This window comes from Tauraco erythrolophus, chromosome 7 (genome assembly GCF_009769465.1).
Source record: "Tauraco erythrolophus isolate bTauEry1 chromosome 7, bTauEry1.pri, whole genome shotgun sequence".
Lineage (NCBI taxonomy): Eukaryota > Metazoa > Chordata > Aves > Musophagiformes > Musophagidae > Tauraco > Tauraco erythrolophus.
The window spans coordinates 33,394,417-33,415,768 of record NC_141471.1 but is presented as its reverse complement, the minus strand read 5'-3'; the positions used below and the strand labels follow the sequence as shown (position 1 = coordinate 33,415,768).

General features: G+C 40.0%; 1 protein-coding gene across 1 annotated transcript; it reads right to left on the bottom strand.

Moving 5' to 3' along the window:
• Positions 1–4,427: 4,427 nt before the first annotated feature.
• On the bottom strand, positions 4,428–21,108 carry TSPAN13 (tetraspanin 13). The gene is made up of 6 exons (XM_086614973.1): positions 21,046–21,108; positions 8,490–8,657; positions 7,094–7,174; positions 6,124–6,237; positions 5,672–5,782; positions 4,428–4,502 (listed from the first exon to the last, which is right to left on the bottom strand). Exons 1-6 carry the CDS (start codon positions 21,106–21,108, stop codon positions 4,428–4,430), a joined length of 612 nt encoding a protein of 203 aa, XP_086471099.1.
• Between the last annotated feature and the right edge of the window lie 244 nt (positions 21,109–21,352).

Sequence of the window (21,352 nt, the reverse complement as noted above, 5' to 3'; positions counted from 1 at the left end):
CATCACTCATAAGACTTACTTGGGAAGACAACACGATCACTCCGAATGTCCGCCCTTCCTCCTTCTTTATATGCTGAGCATGACGTCATATGGTATGGAATATCCCTTTGGTCAGCTGTCCTGGCTGTGTCCCCTCCCAGCTTCTTGTGCACTGCCAGCCTACTCGCTGGTGGGGTAGGGTGAGGAGCAGAAAAGGCCTTGACTCTCTGTGTAAGCATCATCAGTAACTAGCACAAATCCAAAACATATAGCCCCACACCAGCTACTATAAAGAAAATTAACTCAACCCTTTTATCTCATTTCAGCAGCTAGCTAAGCTCTGCATTGCTCAGCCTGCTTTATCTCCATTTGTTTTCCCACAGCACCAACCTACGTCGAGCTCTCATTATCAGGCCTTTCTTTACAGTTAAGATAACCAGAAGCGCAAACTTTTTACGGAAAAGTACTTGAGAGTAGAGGATGGGATTGCTTACATGTGTAGGGTTTTTTTCTTTCTTTTTTTTTTAAACAGACTGCATTCTGAAGTTAACCAAGGATCACCTTATCTACTTGAAGATTATTTCTTCTAAAAGACAAAACCTGCTTCCCTTACAAGGTTCCTGCTTATATCAGAATTCAGTAAAGCCTTGAGATAATTAATAGAAGTGATATTGTATTCAGTATAGGGGTTTCATGATTGTGCTATGGCTTGTGATTGTTTATTTACAATTCATCCATAAAAAGCCAAAAAGGTGGTTACACCACTGAGTAGAGGGACAGCACAGCCGGCGGCTGGACTGACTGGTTATCAGAATCATCTTTATCTACTCAGTCCAAAGTACACTTGCTAGAGCTGCGTACCTGACATAAAACAAAAGCTGCCCATGCCATCGCATTTTAAAAGTCTGTTTTTATAACTCTACTGAAGCAGTATCATTTTCTTAAGCAGATGTACTGATGCTACGGACAGTATCCAGCAAAAGGGATATAGGGCATAGTCTACAAAAGTCTAACAGTGTATGTGCTACAGATGCAAATATACAAGCTACTTCAGCCTGCAAATATCAAGAATTTAATTTTTTAAATAAATATTTTTTTTTGAACTCCAGGATATGCTTTTGTAGTTGCCTTTTGACCTTAGCCAAATTTTCAATAATCTTAATACTTAAATGGTCAACTCCATTCTGTTCTTTTCATCCCCTCCTCTAAATACGGATTATTTAGGTTTACAGAGGCATCAAGGCAAGCCAAAGTAACTAAAAAAAAGATCTTTTTGCATTTATTTAGAAAACCTGGGAAACAATTTCTCAAGTATATATGCTCAGTAACTGTGCTAAGTGTACAGGACGAATGGGGTTTCCAGAAGCCCACTAGCATTCAGACAGTCTTTAAATAATTAGGCCTAAAACCAATGCGAGCTACTAATACCAGCACACTCCTATTCCCCTATCAGTTATAGGTTTTAAGGTACATTTTTACAGTTACCAATTTAAGTTATGCAAGCTTTTTCTTTTTGTAATAAACAATTTCATGTGAAAGGAGGCAGATGTACAGTAGTATCAGTATGTTAGTTAAGATCTGGATTCCCTTTCTTACACAGATGCAGAAGAATTATTATTTTATAGCCAGTTATTTTTATGTGATAAACAGATGTCTTGAAGGAAGTCAAGACAGGTTTCTACATTTCCCAGAACAATAAACTTCAAGAAAGCATTTCAACATAACTAAGATGTCAAAAGACATCTAATGTAAGCATTAAGAATGCTCCAAGTTAAATTGCGTTATTTTGATACTCTGCTGCTGTAAACAGCTTCTAGAAAATATGTTACAATTAGCTCTAATTCTCAAGCAGGCAGATAAAAACTAAAATGCCTCTCTAGAAATGAAACAAAGAAACAAAAGTTTAATATGATCAGAACTACTTTCTCAAGAGGAAAGACAAAACCACGAACAAAGAAAATATCAAAGACAAAACCCACTAAGAATAGGTATAAATACTTCTAAAAAATGCTCTCTTTCAACACGTCAGAACAGTACATTTCTTGTACACTGAAATGGCAAGTCAGACCTCTCCTGAGGGAGGCTACTCTCTTTAACCCAAAACCAAAGTCTGACTCAATATATTTTATTGCCCTTCTTAAGAATTAGGTTCTGAAAGTGAATCCACATCTCTGATGTAAATGTCAAGATTTGTGTTCAGCTGGTTGTTGTTTTTTTTAAGTAGAATCTTGAAGAGACAAAGTATTAGTAATACAATAGAAAAACTTTAATCAAACTCTATGATCACTGATCTATCTTTTGATAACTAAACCAAAATCTTATGTTCTGAGACATGAGAGTTTCTGAAGCGGTACACATTTTCAGTATTTTCTCAGTGATGCACATTTACACTCCAGTATCACCTACCATATTTTTGAAACCAGACCCACACAAAAGTAAACACTAAAAACAATTAGGGAAAAAGTCAGAATTGAAGCAGCAATGCAGTATTATTTTAAGCTTCGTATACCCTCTCCATAAGACGACTCCTTTAGTTTATTACAGTAATGTACAAAATATGGAGCTCGTCTTGACTAAGAAAATTAACTGCTGCTAAAGACAGCCACAAGATGATCACCATCCTCTTGACACGTATCAAGAACAGCTGGTTAGTTGCTTAAACAGGACAGTACTTGGGGTTGGGGCGGGGGGGGGTTAGGTGCATACATTTACATTATACTTCAGTAATACTCTGAAGGCTCTTAAGGTCTTTCAGTGCATGAGTGGGCTCTTACACTGAACGTACACGTCTGTGCTTGGAACAGACGTCAATACTTCTCAACATACGAAGCAGTAATTCACAGACCAAACACCAGGAGATGGCGCTGACAGCAGATGTTGAAGAATCAGCTACACCTGAAGAGAAGCTGTCATTAGCAAGTTCCTGACATCCCTCTGTTCAGGTTCAACTCTTCCCGTTTAAACGCTCGAGGCAATTCCTTCTTTAAGAGCACTGGGCACATGAAAGTCTGAAAGCGTTCCGATGGGCGTGTATTTCAACTTCTTTTTGCCTCCTTTGCAGAGCAAGGAGGCATCTCCCTAGTACAGGGAGACTGTGAGGATCCACTTCTGTCTGCCCTCACTGTCTTCCTTTCCACCTCGCTCAGCTGCTGTATTCCTTGGCAGATGGCCTTAATACTCTTCCCCTTTTCTTCCAGCAGAGCTGTCTTTCAGGATACAGCAGCTGCCTACCACACCAGAAGCAGCAACTGAATGAAGAAAAGGTACAGTGCAGGTCTGCGATTCAGTGTAATTAGAAACAAATGGAAGATTACGCACCTCGAGTGTTTAGATGTCTGATGTTCCAGCTGATACATCACTTATATTACAGGTTGGAAGAGGGACCATGCTTTCCTTCAGCTCAGACAACACTTACTACATGGATAATGTACCATTCTAACTTGGATTCTTTTCTTTTTTTAAAAAAAAACAAACTACTGGAAACCACCACTTTTTTTGTTTTCTTTCTTTTTTTACACATCAATCTCTCATGAAATCAAGACTTTGCTGGATGACAGAGGAATATACACTGTTGAGTTATTACAACAATAATTTCACACCATCTGAAAAAAATTGCTGTACTTGCCAGACATCAAGTTTCTTACATTGAAGATGACAGACCACTATTGATCCCGATGTTGTGCAAATACCAAATTTCATTCACTTGTCAAAGGAAAAAAAAGTTTCAAGTTAATTAGCTGCAGATTACATTCTCCTGGTTTTCTTCACTCATTGTTCTTATAGTGAAGATATCCATTAAACAGTAAAGAACTATTTTTATTCTCAACAAAATTCTAAAGCTACCAGAAAGCCAAAACAAACAGGGATGGAGAGGGGTGAAGACTACAGTAGTCATTAACATACACTTATGTGCACTACAGAAAACAACATCTTTAGCTTCTATTTTTACCTTAATAGGAAAGTGGGAGATCATTATTAAGACAAAAAGTCGACTAGAGTTAATCATAAAGCCTAATCAAATCATACAGTCCAACCACCCACCATATATTTCATCATTTTAATGATAAATCATGTGAATTTTTGTAATCAAGGAATACAGCAGAAAATACTTCTGGGCTTTTTGGACATGAGAGAAGCCAGTAGTGCTGTAACACTCGCTGTATAGAGTTCACCACATCAATTACGAAAGTCTTAACAGGGTTGTTTAACCAGCTCAGAGCTGCAGTTTGACTCTGCCCAGCTACTGAATGCACCAGTCTACTTCAAGATAGGGATTCTTAGAAGAAAAATAGTGGGAAATTAAATATGAAAACTACAAATTTCTTATGGAAATTAAGTTTTATTTTGGGTACATGTAGAATCTCTATTATGGAAAAACACCAAACTACGGAGAATCAGTATTTTGAAGTGGAGGGTGCAGAGAGAAGATTCAGTCCTTCATAAACTCGTCAAAGAAATGCACTCGGGTTTGCACGGGGATCCTTTTGGTTCCTGTATCTATAAGTCAGCCAGACTCCTAGAATCTGAAAACAAAACCCAAAGATATTATTAAGCAGAGGGTCTCCACCCCATCTTCCATCAATTTTACAAAATTTGTTTTAAACATAAAACCCTAACAAAGAATTTCCAGTACATAAGTTTAGGATATTTTACTGTTGCTATTGCACAACCACACATCAGCTTTCTTAATTAGAAAAAAGAACGCACCTTCTCAGAAATTCATACCTAGCAACAAAGAGAACAACAAAACAAAAAAGCCAAAACTGTATCTGCAATGCAATGCAAAATATTTCCCCCACAGGCATGCCCAGCATTAAACTATTCTTTCCCCTCCCCAAATGATAAACATTCGTAAACCTCCTCCAAATCGTTTCATTTTACAGTTACTACTCAACTATAAGGCTATTTTTCTAGTACATTTTCAAATCTTGTCATTCTCCCCAGCCAACTTCCTCCCTCCCAGCAGCTTCACATTTTTTAGAGGAGAAATTGAGGGCAGATAGCAGAGTGATTCTGTTTAAGATGCTGTACCTCTCGTTGCTGTAATATCTACAAACCTTCTGAAAACTGCACTAAGCAGCAGAAGGAGTGTTTTCACTCGTTTTACTGTGGGGTTACAAAAGACTCGCTCTGAGGACTTTTAATGCGAGTATATGTATCATCTGGATACTAAAGCAAAAAGTCAAAGACCTTTTCAACCTGATGTTTAAAATACAGTTCATTCATCATGAAACTGTATCTTTCCACTACAGGAGGCACAAACAAGAAGCCCCAAAACTTAAAAACCCCACTGTATGTGTGCATAGGTGGAAGGAGGTGGAAAGAACAGGGAAACAAGACAAAGCAATGGCACTCTTCTTATTACTTTTGGAGAATGATAAACCTGAATAGCTAACTTTCTGCAAAACTTAAACTTTACAGCACCACATTTTAATGTGGTATCTCGTTGCAGTTTGTAGTCTAAATAACATAAAGTTGCAAGAATTCCCAGTGTTGAATAAAGACAAGTCCTCCTTTGGCAGACTTAAGCAAGCTGACAGCCTGAAAAATTTGACCTAATTAATGATTTGTCTCCTGATATAGTACTGAGAATTCCTGTAATAAACACCCTAAAATTAATTGTTTCACAAAATAGGGCTTCAAAAGTGGGGAAAAAGCATTCATTCAATTTTCTAACCTCCTACTCACTTACCTCTGTGAAACTGAAGAAGAGTCCTATGCCTCCAACAAATGTCAGCACCATTCCAGAATATTCTTCTATTATCGGTGCGCATGGCTGACACTGGCGACTTCTAAAACAATCCTGTAGCAGATATAAACAGAGAATTGCACTCCGTTTTCTGATGATGCTTCATTGATTGAAAGCATCTAGTTAGCTCTGTGAAAGACTGCCAGCCACAGACAAAACTCAGGCAGTTTTAAAAGACTCCAAAAAATCAAGTATATAAATGACAATGGAGTACAACCCTTGCAGGGTGCTGTGTGATTACGTTTCCAGTAAGTTAACTAAAGAGCTTAGTATCGTTGTAACAATTACCTTACACATTTCTTAAAACACTCTGCTTTCTGCCACTATGAACACAGATGTACATATTTGAACAAACACAATGAAGTTGCAAGTTTTTTCATGCTTGAAGAACTTACAGAGGAGCAGGTTTCATTCGGATCAAAAACTCTGAATCCACAACAATTCAGACTTCTCTCAATGTCTGCTCTCGCGCTGTTAGTGTTATTCCATCCCACCTCTAGAAGCTGACTCTAGAAGGCATAAGCAAATACATATTATATTAACTGAACTGCTTTGCATTTCATTGGAAAACAATATACTAGGCCAAGCTGGTAATTCCCTAACTAAAACCTTCAGATCTTGAAGTCTATCAGGATGGATAACACATTAAAGAATGACTTGAATGTTCAAACAGTGTGTGTAGCTAATGCAATAGCAGCACCTAGGAGCAGCACATTCATGGTTATAATTAGTTTTCTTCCTTTCTTTTTCCTAAACCCTGTAAAAGCACTAGTAATGGGACATGCAGATAATCAGAGACTGCTCGAACTTTAAACAAAAAGCGTAGGAAGCTGTTTATTTTGTCACTGTACCCTTGCCTGCTTCTCATGCAGTAAGAATTAGACTTTATACTCCATGGAAGCTGGTTTTACTTTCACACTTAAGGGTCACCTCTGTTCCTAATGTAGTCACGACCTTTTCAGTTACACAAGAAAAATTCAGTGGCTTTATCATCTTTACATTATGACTGTAGATTTCATCAGCTTATCTGGAATTACTGAACACATGACATAGTCAAGATATCATGCTGCTACACTTGTGACCATAAACTTACATAGGAAGTTTAAAAACAATATATATAAAAAAAAAAAAAGACAGCTGAAAGTAATTTTGGAGCCCAGATGTATGTGTCTCTAGCTACCACAGCCAAGCACTGCCTAAGGTCTAGTCCTTTTTTAAAAAGATAATGCTGATTTTTCTTAAAATACACTCTCCTCATTTCGTGGAAGAATTTATATATACATAAAAATCTGTGTGTGTGTGTGTACATACATATTTATAGTATTATGCTATAGATTAACTCAGATATCAGAAAGCTTCTCTTACCTGCTGTTCCTTGTTCAGTGCCAAACAGGCACAGGAGACAGAAAACTGGACAATAAAGACTAGCAAAAGAATAATCATGTACTGGAAACAGTAGTCAAGGATACACTCTCAAATTAATTTTGCTTTTATAATGTATACGCCTAATGGTGTTCATTACTGAGCAACAATAGGTCCTTTAAAACAAACTAACTATAGAATTAAATTCTGACTGGATGGAAAAGATGACCCAAGTAATGTTCCCAGAACTCAATCACCATGTATTATCTCTTTTTGGCTACTGCTATACATGGCTGGTATCTTTAGGTTAGGTGTTTCTTGCTAGCAAGACAACATGAGCAGAGAAGTTAAAAGGAGCTTTGAGAGAGAAAAATCTACAGCCAATTTCTCCAGCTTCAGGGACTCACGCTGTCATTCCAAGATAAAGAAAATATTTTTCTGGGTATTGCATACTCAAAATTTTTTTTGCCTTCAATGACACAGTCTTGTAATTAATTACAAAAGATAACTTTAGCATAGTTAGCACAAAAAAAACTTTAGCATAAAAAAATAGTGAGAGTTGCTTTTGGAACGCAGCCTCTCGCACTTTTGGACTAATGCATCTGAAAACAGTACGAAACAAAAAGAACAAACTTTGATACTAAAGATCACTTTTTGAAAGTTGGCCACTGTCTTCACAATTTGGCTTCACAATTCCAGAGACAGATAATTATCTAACACAATTAAACTGTTTGCAAAGTGCAGGTTACTACTTATTCATAGACCGCAACCAGAAAAATAAGAATTTTATCTGATGAATCTCTTCTCTCATCCAAAGAGACTGATTTTGTTACGCAAGGCAGCACCACAGACTGCATACACAGCATCAGTAAGCATAAAGGGGCAGCAAAGCACACTGAGAAGGCCTGTGCTCATTTCTAGTCTGGGTTCGCAATTAAAAACTAGGTATGAAAAGAAAGTGTTTCTTGACAGCCTGTAATACTCACAACACATTCCCCTGCCAGCTGCAACAAGCTTGCTATCTGGAAGTATCACCTTTCTCTACCATTAAACACTAGCAGTTCACATATTTTAGCCTGGTGTAGGGTTGAGCATGCAGTAAGAGGCACTATGACACAGTGACCCGCCATAAAAAGCTCTCAAAAATTAAAATATTTTAATTTTTAAAAGAAGGAAATATGAATACTTCTGTCCTCAGAGAATAAACAAGGGAAAAAAACTAAAGCTGGAATAAAGTTAAATGGGAAGGAACTTTAATTTAGACTGCACTTGATCAAAATCAGACTGTGAATTTCTATTCTATTTCTAAAGCACCTTCCGCATCAGCCTCAGCTGACAGAGCAGGTTGTTTACACGGCTTGAACCAAGCTGTGATCCATGTAATTCATCAGAAGGATACAAAGAACAGCAATACTTGATGATGTTTCACCGCACCAATCAATCCGACTAAGGCAATAAGGAAGAGGAAGATTCCTACTGCAATTGTCACTCCAACAACTCTGAAACTAGAGATGAGGCCAAAGCCGATTCCCCATGCCGCAATTCCAATCAGCAGCAGGCTCACCAGCTGGAGGGAAGAGAAAACAAAAAGTTAGTCTGTATCTTAAAAGAGGCTCAGCCCATACATGGCTATATTCTTTATATTAAAGCTGTTATTACAAAGCTACAATTTTTCTTTCCTGTGTAAAGAGAAGCACAATCCTAAACAAACCAGTCCTCCACTTCATCATAGAGATAACTTCAGTTCCAGATGTTTTAAGGCACACATATTCTTCAACACTATTAATGTGGAACTGTTACAACTTAATCTACCTGCAAGTCAAGCCATCCTACATTATTTGTGATTAGAGAGACTAGAGACACTGAAGTGTAGATTATAACAGAATTGACAAATATCCTAAAATCATCAGCTTTAATTCACAGAATGGAAGAAGAATGAAAATTCCAGATGTTTTCTGAAACAGTGGCAGTGTATTTAAAGGACAATATGCAGCTCCACAGCTCCAAACATGTAAAAAAGTGCACTTCGCTAAAACTTACTGTAGTCAGGAATACAGCTGTTTTAATTCACTAGACAAGCTTCTATGTAGTTGATGATAAAACATAACAGTTAACAAGGTCACACAAAATACTTTTTAGATCTGTATCTCAAGGACTTCATGTAGTAAAACAAAAAAGGTGCCCTGTCTCCGCTACATATTTAAGAAAATAGCTTTACTGTGAAGTCAATACTATTTCAATGCCCCAAACCCACTTACGCTGTTTCCTTCCTTTTAAAGATGGTATTCAGGGAAGGCAGGAGAATCTGTCTCAGTTAGTTTACTGGGATTTATTGTTTATATGGGCAGGAAGCTCCAGCCTTTCCTGTTTCCATGCCAAAAACGCAGAAGAAAAAAAAATTCCAACATGAAAAGCTGCAGAGAAATTTGTAATGAGGTACAGCAGGAGTGAAGCTGCAGATAAAGCCAACCCAGATGTCCAATACACAAGATGCATAATACACTCTTGTTTCAAAGTAAGACCTATGGGTAACACACCGCTCACTGCGTTCTCTGTTAAGTAACACCCATTCACGACGTAAGTTTTAACTTCCAAAAACCCTGACCTCACCAAAAAATACCCAGAAGTTGTATCGTTATTAAAAACCAAAACAAACAAAACCAAAACAAGAGTAAGTGCTTAGTCTAGTCCAACTACCTGGCTTTACTTGACAACAAATACAGAGCAAGCACTTACACTTGTTCATCAGTTTCCCTTCAAACAACATACCTCATGACCTTTTACTGCTTCTGCAGAGGAATGAAAAAAATTAAACATAAGAGGAAATTTCCAAGTTATCCATCATTTCAGTATACTTACCCTAGAGCAGGGCGTTTTTGTTGGTTCTAATGCCAAACATGTCTGTATACTTTTTCAACTTAAGTACCTTTTAGAAGACTGACCTATGTAATGCTGCTTTTGAAACATGGAAATCTAAGATAACATCGAGTAAGCTACTAAAACAAGTAGTGATGCTCACCAAGATCGAAACACAGTGGGTGTTTTTTTCACGTGTTCGCACAGGAACACACCTCAAAAAATGTTTTTACCAAAAGCCAGTAATCCACATGAGAAATTTAAGAGAGTCTGCAAGAAAGAGGGTATTTGCCATACCTACACCCCTCTCTCACCACATGAAGAGACAGAAGAAAACAGTAACATTCAAAGGAATTGTTCAATACTAGTAGAGTTTTAGGATAAATTCATGCTTGGTTTTGTTTCTCAAACAAAAAGTCTTAATCACCAAAACACCCAGCCAAGATGTCATGAATGTAAATTACAGGGAAGGGGAAAGAAAAATATAAAAAACAAAACAAACCCTTGGTTCTGCCACAGACAGATTTTCTGAACACATGCTGCACAAGGCTATAAACTTCCTAATGTCATTACATTAAAAATTAGCCTTGCTAATCAGACAGTTAAGTGCAATACCTACACATTCTGATCATGCCCATTCACTTTATTTCATTGTCTCATACCACTGGGAAGATTTATTTTTCCACGCAAGCATCAGAAGTGAACAACAAAAGAAATCTCGTAACCCAATTTCCAATCAGAAAGTGCCGGCTAGTGTCCCATGCTCTGCATCAACTTCCAAGCACTGAACTCACAATGCCACTACACAGCTCTTCAAAGTATTACCTTTGAGATTTTTTATGAGATAATGTCAAATCTAAATTTATTTCACAAAGAAAAGCAGAAGAAACTTTGCTCCTAAAGGTTTTACTAATACTTATTTCTCCTGCCTGAGCTATGACTGCAAATCTTTATCTTCTTCAATCTGCTTCCAGGATACCAAAATGTGTATTTGTTCAGCTCCTTGCTCATTTCATAAATGTCTAAAACAACTAGATGAAACTAGTTTTATTCTTAAAGTATCAAAAAAAACCCAAAACACCTAAACAAAATCTGTGCCTAAAACATCTATTGGATAAATGCAGCGCGTAAGTTGCAGGGTACTGGTTACTTCTGGCTGCCGTGACTCATGTCAGCTTCCATTATTCTGATGATACGTACGTGAAATTAGTACGTATAACACTAAAAGTTCTTAACATGACGACCCCCTGGCCCAAAAAGCTTTCCTGGTAAAAACAGCCACATACTGAATCAAGAACTTCTATGGTTTTCAAGTGGAAAAAACCCACAAAACCTCTCTGGCTTTCAAATCCACTGTTGAACCACAGATGTTCAGGAATCAGGTGACCAGCTTTGAAAAAGAAAGTAACATAAAATATTTGAGTTTCTCTTTTGATCACATTCTATTTTAGAGCCATCGGTCTCATTTTCAATCTTTACCTCCATAATACCATGGCTAAATTTTCCCTTCTTTCACATGACAGGGTTGTCCATTGTCCAATTCCTTAAAATATCTGGAAATTGAGTATGATCACAGATCCATGCTACTGGGCTCTGGTTGGCAAGCTATGTGAAAATGCTTTATCCAGTCAGGCAGATACATAATTTGGATCAAAATACCTACTGGCTAATCCAATTTTGGTCACTTAAAGTTGTGGAAAACTGACTTCGTGTTTCAAAACTGAAATAGAGACTGCAGGTTTACAAACCATTCCAGAAATAGATTTAATATTAAGTTCCTTCCTCCTCTGCATGTTGACTGAAAGATGAAATTATGGCTACTCCTTCATTTCCTGGTTTGGATTGGACTCTCTGAATTTTGAACAACAAAACTATACATGTATATAATTTTATAGTGCCATAACGTGAAAAACTAAAGTAAACACACACTTCTACAAACAGGAAGAACAACTTCATCTACTTTGGAAAGAGGTTTTACAACTCTGTAAAACAATGCAAGGCTCATAGCATTAGGCACTGTTTAGCCACTAGAAATGACTACTCGAGTGCTTATTCCAGCATTTTGAAACAATATTTAGATGCACTATTTCTAAAAGTGAAGCTGCTACAACTTTGTAGTAGAACATACTTGAAACAAAACTACTCAGTGACCCTAACTACTTTTAAGTGAGCAATACGTACATTCTAAACATACAAGCTTTGCTTACTTATAGGAAAGTCACCTATTTCTGTTAAAGTTAGAAAAAAGGACTCTCTAGGGGGCTTCTGAACATCACATTTTATTTTACTGAAACCACATTTGTGGTTTCATTAAAACCACATTTCATGAAACCACATTTCACAGCACCAGAACTCCCCACAAAAAAACAGCATTATCCTTGGAAGACTGAAGAACATGTCAAACTCCGTTTTATCTACATGAGTTTACTCACATAAAACTAGCCTTGTTTACTAACACTTCAAATATTTGCTTGATAAATCTACCAAAAAATACATGAAAGCACAGCCCAGTTTGTGGTGATTAGGACTGATTTGGTTTACCACAGTAGTCTTATTAGTAAGCTGAAAAGGTATGGGCTGGAGAATGGCCTGTTAGGCTGAATGACAACAGGCTGGACTGCTGAGCTTAAAGGGTAGTAACCGACCGCTCAGTATCCAGCTCCTGGCAGGCAAGGAGCACCAAAAAGGCTGATTCTGAGGCCAATATTATACAGTATCTTCATTAACAACTTGGGTGATAAGACAGCATGAATCCTAAGAAAATCTGTGGATGATACTAAACAAGGAAGAGTGATTGACTTTCCAAATAGAGATTCAACTCAGATGGACCTTGATAAACTCGAGGAATAAGCCAACAGGAACCTCATGAAGTGCAAAATTCTGCTCCTGGGGTGCTTCGGCGGAGCCTCGGAACACACCGGTTAAACAACAGTCTTACTGAGATAGACCTGGGGATCACGCTGGTTGCCAAGTTGAATATGAGCCAAGAGTCTCCTCACATTGCAAACAGCGAAAGCCAAGAGGAGTGCAATCAACGGAAACTCAACACTGGTAAGACTGCAGCTCAAATACTGTGTCCTATTTCAAGCCCCACAGGTCAAAAAAGAATTTGAGAACCTGGCAAGAGTCACAAAAACGGCCTGGAGCCTTGAAAATGATGTTTGAGAATCAGGTGATGGAGCTGTGTTTGTTCAGTCTGACAAAAAGGCAGCCTAGGGATAATCTAATAGCAACTGAAGCTGAAGGCACATTACAAAAAACAATGGAGGCAAACTCTTCTCAGTATTGATCGACCACAAAACAAGAGACAACAACTACACGTAATAGCTTAGCAGGCTTGGCCTGGACATTAGAAAAAACATCTGCAAGGTGGTGTGGTGCTGTACTCAGAGAGGTGGCAATTTTTCTTCTCTAAGGTTTTCAAGACTCAGTAGACAAAGCCAGAGCTGGCAAACGAGTGCTATTTGTAATCCTGCTCTGAGTAGGTGTCTGGACAGACGAGCCCCAGAAGTTCCTTTCAACAAACACTCCCACACACCACAGCCTGCTCTTCCACCATGGATACTTTGCCACTGTCCACATCAAACCCCAAAGTTTTAACAGACAGATAAGAGACAGATTTAGCACTTACCAAGGACCTTTCTTAGCAAGGACTTTTTCTGTATTAGAGACTACCACCAGCTCCTAAACCCAGTATCAACAAAACACCTTCTTGCAAGCAGTAAGAAGGTCTCTCAATACAAGAGCAGTGAATGACTCCTCAGAAGTACTAACTGAGCTTCAAAAACACAAGTACAAGTCTTGTTCTCAGAAGTGATTCAAAGGGTCCTGTTCACTTAAGGCATGTTTACACAGAAAGTCAACAGGCATTACGAGCAAAGAGCAAAAATTATTACAATCTCAAGATGCAGTGATTTGTCTCACAGAAAGATGCTACAAGCACATACTGTACACCATACAGCAGAAAAGCAACACGAAGCCATGGGAAGTGTGTGTCTGGAGGGAGTGGGTGACAGCTAGTATTTTAAATTTAATATCCTCATTTACTATATACTATCTTCTCCATCAATACAAACTCTAGCAACCTTATTTAAAAAAAGCATACATGCAAACATAGGCTTAGCATAATCCAATATACAAACTCATCACTTTGAAATTAGGTAAATGCTTTACCAGAATAAACCTACGGCTACTATAAATCCTAAGTGAAAATTGGTAGTTTTTACTATGAGATCCAAATACTTTTCTATGGAGTAAAAAAAAAATAAAAATTTAAGACAACCAAGCATACTGCCAATAGACAAAATGTTATTCCAATGTCAGCACCTCTATAGGAAAGATTTTAGGGACTATAAGTTCAAGATCATTGGAATGGATCAAACTCCACTTTAAGTGAATTCCATCATATTTTTTCATACATACATATACACACACACATATACACACATTTGAATTTCAAAGATGTTTCAAAAATAACAATCTTTAGACAAAGAAGAATTTCTTTGTCACAGAGGTAAAGTCATCACTAGTTTGATTGTCCTGTTCTCCAATTAACTTATTAACATGATTAAAGCATTAGCCTTAAAGGGCTTTCTTTCCCCTTACTCCTGCGTAAATTACTACTTTAAAAAAAACCACCCATCCCTCCTAATTTGTTCTGTTCTTTAAATCCAAGTTGTCCTGTGCACATAGCTGCTCATTTCCCTCACTTCTGTACTGGAAAAATGTATTTCTCTTCACGCTTACCTCTTGTGTATTTATTCACAAGCTTATAGTCTACATTACAAAAAACCCCAAGATACTGACAAATGAATTCTCTAGACAACATCACTGAGAAACAATTCAAATGTCAAAACCAGTTCCTCTTTCCTTTAACAGCAAGCCACAAGCAAATCTTCTGTTTTGACTAGCCAGCAACTTTTCAGCATTTCAGCAAGCTTGGACTGCTCACTAGGAAGGAACACATATGCGTAAGTTAGCGTTCTCACTGTTTTCTTGTAGCCTCAGCCCAAAAAGGAGTTAGTAAAAACTGCATTTAAGAACTTAAAATTTAAGAAATACAGCCTCATGATTTCTGGGTAAAGAGATTACATAGCATTTACATTGGTATCAGCAGAGGAAATATTTACAGAATAGCTGTCAGACTGGATATGGAACAGGAACTAAAACCAGAGGGATTGCACAGATGATGAAACACATCCTCCTTAAACTCTCTCTCCACATATAAGTTCATATTCCACTTTTTTTAAGGGGGCTTTGAACCTCAAAAGTATACAGTATATAGTATAAAGTATACAGTTTATATTTTGAAGGCAGAGATTTTCACCACCCTCCCCTTCAACTTGGCCAACCATTTCTGCACAGCCATAGAGAATCTATAAGACAATTCTTCTGGTTCCCTGCACTTCATCTAAAAACATCACGTTAAAACAATGGGGCAGTATACAGAGAGGTGCACCTGTAGCAAGCTAAGTCTGGGCTAAACTGATTTCCATCACAGCTGTAAGCCAGCCAAACTGCAAGCAACTTTATCTCCTTACAGTACTTTTTCAGCTCTACTGAGAGCACAGAGTACCTCCAAAGAACTTCTAACAGAAATCTTCCACTTTCAGGTGACCTATCTAAATGAGGGGTGATGAGTAGTCTGGTTACCAAACATCCTTGAGACAGGCGATGTGGAACAAGGTAATTTATGTGAAAGGCAGCGCTCCTGTCTCCTATCACAAAAGCCAGCTCTTTCAGCTTGAGGGCCTAGTTCAGAGTTCTTCATGTTATTGACGAATAATTAGGCTCAAACTGCTTTTGATCAGGTAACAAGCTTCTTTCATGTTAAAACAGCAGTGACATTTAACCCCTGTTTTATACTCCCTGGTCTTTGGAAATGCAAGCTTTCTGCTGCGTAGCAGGAACAAGAACCTTCTGAAACATTTACTTTTGCTTGCTTGTTTGTTCATTGTTTTCTAAGAAGTTGTGAAAGTCTTCAGGAAGCTCGGTGATCCCACAGACCCTCCTTCTACACACACATCTCCCTCAACACAAAAACAACAGTAGAAAGAACACAACTAATAATTTAAGCTAAAAGGGTACTACACGGCATTCAAAGGGCTTCTCAATAATTGTGCTGGTTTTAAAGTGTCCACCTGCACTGCTAGGATGGCTGAAAACATCAGTGGTATTAAAACACACCATGTTCCATATAGCCTCCTTCTTCTATTCCCTGTCATTCTTCAGTTCTTCCACTAAACATGGCCTGCCTTCCTAGCTCCAAATGCCACTAACGCACACTACGCAAGACAAGTGAAAAAACAAAACCTGCTTGTATCCGGTTTACAGACCCAGCACACATCTCAATTCTGATCCGCTACCACAAACCACTGTCACTTTGGCTGTAAACTGATGCACCATATAGCTGAGGGCATTCCCAAGCACTAACAAAAAGTCTTAAGATATGTATCTATATTTTTGCTGCACACTCTTTCGTGTTCTCAAGTGTGAGCACAGAAACCTTCCTAAAAAGGCAATGAAAACAAAAAAAACCCACCAAACCACAACGCCAAAAAGCAAGACTAAATTGACATGACCAACATTAACCTTTCCTGCCACATACTTGGGAGCTTATGTGCCACTGTTTTATTTACACGTCAAGACTAGATAGCACAGTTTATACTGCTGCCTTCAAAATGTCCTTGAGAATGACAGAAATGGCTCCAAGGCCACCTGCCCCACCTGCTGAGCATCCAGTTAGGACGATGAGCCAGACCAGCCCAGTGCAGGCTGGTGCTGGGGCAAACTCTTGATGCTGTACTACTCCTGAATGCTGACCATAGATCATCAGACACAGCAAACAGCAGGCTACTGACTGGTAGCTTGTTACAGCTGAAAACAAGCTTATACAAACCAAAATGGAACTGAACTCAGAGATCACAGGTTCATTTACCACCGTGAAATAAAGTGGCACATGAGGCAAGAACTGTGCTTCTCCAATTCCTGTCTGCTAGTACCTGGCTCTGCATAGCCAATACGGCAGCGAGGAATTCTCAGAAAACGGTCACATTCCCTTTCCCTAGGAAAATCCAGATGTTCACCCTGCCTCAAACACCAGTTTTCCCCTATGTAGAGAGAAGGGAGATGGAGCTAGCAGATCTGCATGGAAGATGCAACACGCTCACCCCTCTGTGTCAGGAATGCAGCAACTAAGACAAACATTATTAAAAACCCTACCACGCCAAACACATGCTGTCCAAATCTGAGATTTTGTGTCCTCATCTTTGTATACTTCCATAATACAGGAAAAGACATTTTGATAAAGAGGGCAGAAATGCGCTAATTACACTTTCAAAAAATACTGCACCCAGAGAACAACAGGCAGCAACTGGGAAAAAAAAAAAAAAGTTTTCAAATACAGTGTTTTGGAAAGTGATGCAAAAACTGGGACACTTGACAGGCAGTCTAGAAAACAAGTTCAAAGAACAAAGTATAAAAAGTAAATTATTTTGATAAAAGTACTTTCTAGTGGTAAGTGGAAACATGGATGCTCTTATAGAATGAACTTGGTGCAACTTTTTTTATATACTTGGTGTATATAAAAAAATATACACTTTTAAAGGTAAAGGTACTGTGTGTTTTACTTTAAATCAAACTGAAAGCCTGCTTACCAAAACAAAGGAAAAATGTTTACATACTGGCAACAAACAGTTCAGGTTTGCTGCTGCAGCAATAACTGAGTAGCTGCTCAGGTGACAAAACCAGCACACACCATCCAGATGAACTGCCAGTATGTTGGGGTTTTTTAGTATTTAATCTTGTGGCCCAGCTACCATTTCAATCTTTCATCACTAGCTAGGACTTAGGAATCTCCCTTTCCTTTCTGAGAATCTGATTTGAAATAAGATATCAACTGTTCACACTTCAACACAATTACTCAAGACTTCCTTGGAAGGAACACTATCTACCTAAGGTAATCCTGTCCAGTTCAAACGAGCAAATATTGGCAGAGCCAGCATTTAGGGTTCTCACACCTGGAAGATTAGAATTCTTGAGTTACATACACAGCCTTGAATTTGGCTGAACTCCACGGACAGGCATTTTAAACATTTTGTATGGCATTTGATGGGAAGTGCAATTATGATTGAATAAATAAAGACAAAATTGGCCAGATACCCAAAACTAGTATTTTAAAGGTCCTTGTATGCAGACAGTTCTTCCATTTACTCTAGCAATACACACCATTATATAGACACACTGAGTCAACGAATGTTCTCATTTATTTTTCTCTACTCTTCCAACACTCATAAGGAACCATAATGAAGTCAGCAATGCTCAGCATAGATGCCAGAATTACTCATATAAAATGAATTTAAAAATTCAACCAGGGCCTACGGACATTAACTTAGTCCAGAGAATACCCAAAAGTCATCAGCAAAGTACCATCTGAAAAGAATTTTAAGCGAGCAATTAGGTTAGTGGGTTTCCAGTTTCTTGCCTTAAACCAGTAATTGATATATTACTGCCAGAACATATTTTTCTTGGGTAATACTGTAAAAAGCAAAATAAGACAGCATTAAAAAAATAAATTAAAAAAGAAAATCAAGCTCCAATATCCTATTATAGGAGTGTATTAAAGGAAAGCAGAATATAAACGGTAACCCCCAATACACAGTTCTGAGGGTTAATTCATTCCGAGCATGTTATACAGACCCATGGATGCCAGCTAGAAAAACATTCACAAAGTGTTACCTATTTGACCTTACATCCACTCTTACTCCCACTACTCCCTTCTCACCAATTGTTACTGTGAATTAACATTGTTTAAAAAGATGATGATTAAGTTCTTGCTCTGGTTGTCTTCTGTATTTTCTTCCAGCTGGGGAAAAATAAGCCCATCATTCATTTTGCTGTTGCAACCTCAATCTTAATATTGTCAGGTTTTGTCCAACCAAGGAACAAAGAAGCCCACGTATTTCGCTAGATCAACTCCACCAGGCCAACTAAAAACCTTAAATCTTATTTCCGCAACTCAGAATTTAAAAGCACTGGTCTTGTAACTTGCCTACAATTAATAAGCAACACAAGCAATAACAATTGGATATTCCAGTTACTATAATTCAGAGAAGTCATTCCTTCCCTTTAGCAAAAACATATGTTCTGCATAGGTCAGATGAAAGAATATCAAGTGACACCCACAAAGTAAACTCTACTCAAGGAGGCATCAGAGCAAGATTAAGGTCATAGGTGCATTGTATAGGTACAACAAACAGAACTACAGAGGTCCCAAAGATCAACCCACCCTTGCTAAGGCCAAACACACCCAAAAGACCTATCAGATCCCTTACACCTGGTTAATATACTGCTGTAGGAATAAGTGATGGTGTCTTCACAAAAAACACCTGCTGTCCACATGACATCAAAATGAGATTTGTGCATGTATAATGCTAGAAAGATGCAGATTTCTCTCTCTCTTCTGTCACTCAAGAAATAACAACAACAATAATAACAAAAAGAAGTCTTGCATTAACCTCTGGTTTACTGAAAAGAGGAACCGGGATGGGACAATTCACCTACAACCCATCTGCTGGGGTGGGGCAATCCCACAAAAAGCTGGCCAAGACAATCTTTTGAGGTCCCTTCCAACCTGGGCTACTCTATGGTTCTAAGTTATCTTCATCATCACAGTCTGCATACACTAAACTTACCTCCAACCACAGATGCCAAACAAGGCAGCACCCACCTGCTCCCCTCTATTCTACCTGGAGGTAGCATGGGCAAACCATGCCATCACAGGGATCTCAAGTGACTTTCACAGCAGGCAGGGGGGGCTCCCTAAGCATGCTCCAGAGGCTTTTTCAGGGACATACTCCACAAGCTCCTCCAAGGAAGCACGTGCCATAACACAGCCTCTCCTAAATTAAGGTTTTTGTTCTGCTCTTTTCTAGGGGAATGAGGGACATCTTGTACACCAAAAAATATAATCACAAACAGCTCTGGCTTCAGCACAGGCACTTCTACATGCATCCATGCTCCCTCCTGGTGATTACCATCAGGTCCAGTAACCACCAGCTACGAGAACTGTTTGTTCTAATGAACAAACCTGTTTGTTCTCCTGTCTCGCCTTCAGTCGAGATCAGGCAGTGCTTTCAGAGAAGCACTGATACAACTGCCCGTAAGCACCGGCTGACCCCAATTTCAGTCTGCTGGAAGTCATCCCCAAGCGCAGTTGTTAATATGAAACATTAGAGGACATACTACCTCTCCAGATGTGCCGTGAGAGGAAGCCATTACATATACTCCCGTTTCCTGCTATTTCTATGTCATTTAAAAATAGATAATGAGGAAAAAACCCACAGCTATACCACAACTGGAGATTTTATTGTTCCCTGTTGAAAATAGCTCCTCCAACTTACTTGCCTGAACAAAACCAGGGACCTGCCTAGAGCTCCCCAGCAAGTCAGTTATTTCAGTTCAGCACACTACCTGTTTTTTTTTCCCTTTCCCCCCTCACGCCTGTTCCCACGGCCCCGAAGCTGCCAGGCCTTGTAACTGCCTGGTCCATTCCTCCTCCTCTTCTCAGGAGAGCAGGGAAACCCGCTTACCCGGGGTCTGGGGCCTTTGCACTCACCGAACTGCGCTTATTTCGGTGCTACTGCTTGGCTGAGGAATAGCAAAATAAACCCGTCCTCGTTCACGCCCGGGTTGGTGCAGCGACCTTCCCAGACAGGGAAGAAGGGCACCTGCGGGTCGGGCCACGGAGCCGCCCCCTCCCCAGGCCAGCCGGCCCGGCCCGCCGCGGGCTGAGGGCGCAGGAGATGAGAGCACCCCCCGGGCGGGCAGCGGCCGCTGTGCCACCCTGGATTCTCATCCCGAGAAGCCACGGCCCTGCGGTGACAAAGCGCAGCCTGACCGGTGCCACCTGCCCCTCCCTCCCAGCCGGAGGCCGCGGCCGGGAGTCCCCCCAGCCCCTCAGCACCCGCGCACCGAGAGGAGGCCGGAGGGAGCCCCATCGCCTTCCCCCTGCACCCGGCGGCGGAGCCGCAGGGCGTGAGAGACCCCGCCGGGGCAGCCGCGCCCCTCCCGCCGCCTCGCCGCAGCACGGAGCCACGCACCGTGTAGAGCAGGTTGAGGGCGCAGAGGCAGTTCTTGGAGCAGGCGAAGTCCCCGCACACCATCGCGGCACCGCTGCTGCTGCTGCTGCAACCGCCGCCGGGGAACCGCGCAACAAGAGGCCGCCGCTGCCGCCGCCGCCACCCCGCCGGCTGCCAGCGAGCGGGCGCGGCCGCAGCCGCAGCAGGTGAGTGGCTCCCGCCGCCGCCGCGCCGGGCGATTGGGCGCCGCCGGGCGCAAAGGTAACGCTGCGCCGACGCAGGGCGGGCTGGGAGGGGCGGTGGCCCCGGCCCTGCCCACCGGCACCCG

Coding starts and splice junctions, on each gene's coding strand:
- TSPAN13 (XM_086614973.1), bottom strand. CDS start 21,108: ATGGTGTGCGGGGACTTCGCCTGCTCCAAGAACTGCCTCTGCGCCCTC. Junction 8,658..21,045: donor CCCTCAACCTGCTCTACACG/GTGCGTGGCTCC, acceptor TCTTCCCTCCAG/CTGGTGAGCCTGCTGCTGAT. Junction 4,503..5,671: donor TCTTCTTCAGTTTCACAGAG/GTAAGTGAGTAG, acceptor TTTTGTTTTCAG/ATTCTAGGAGTCTGGCTGAC.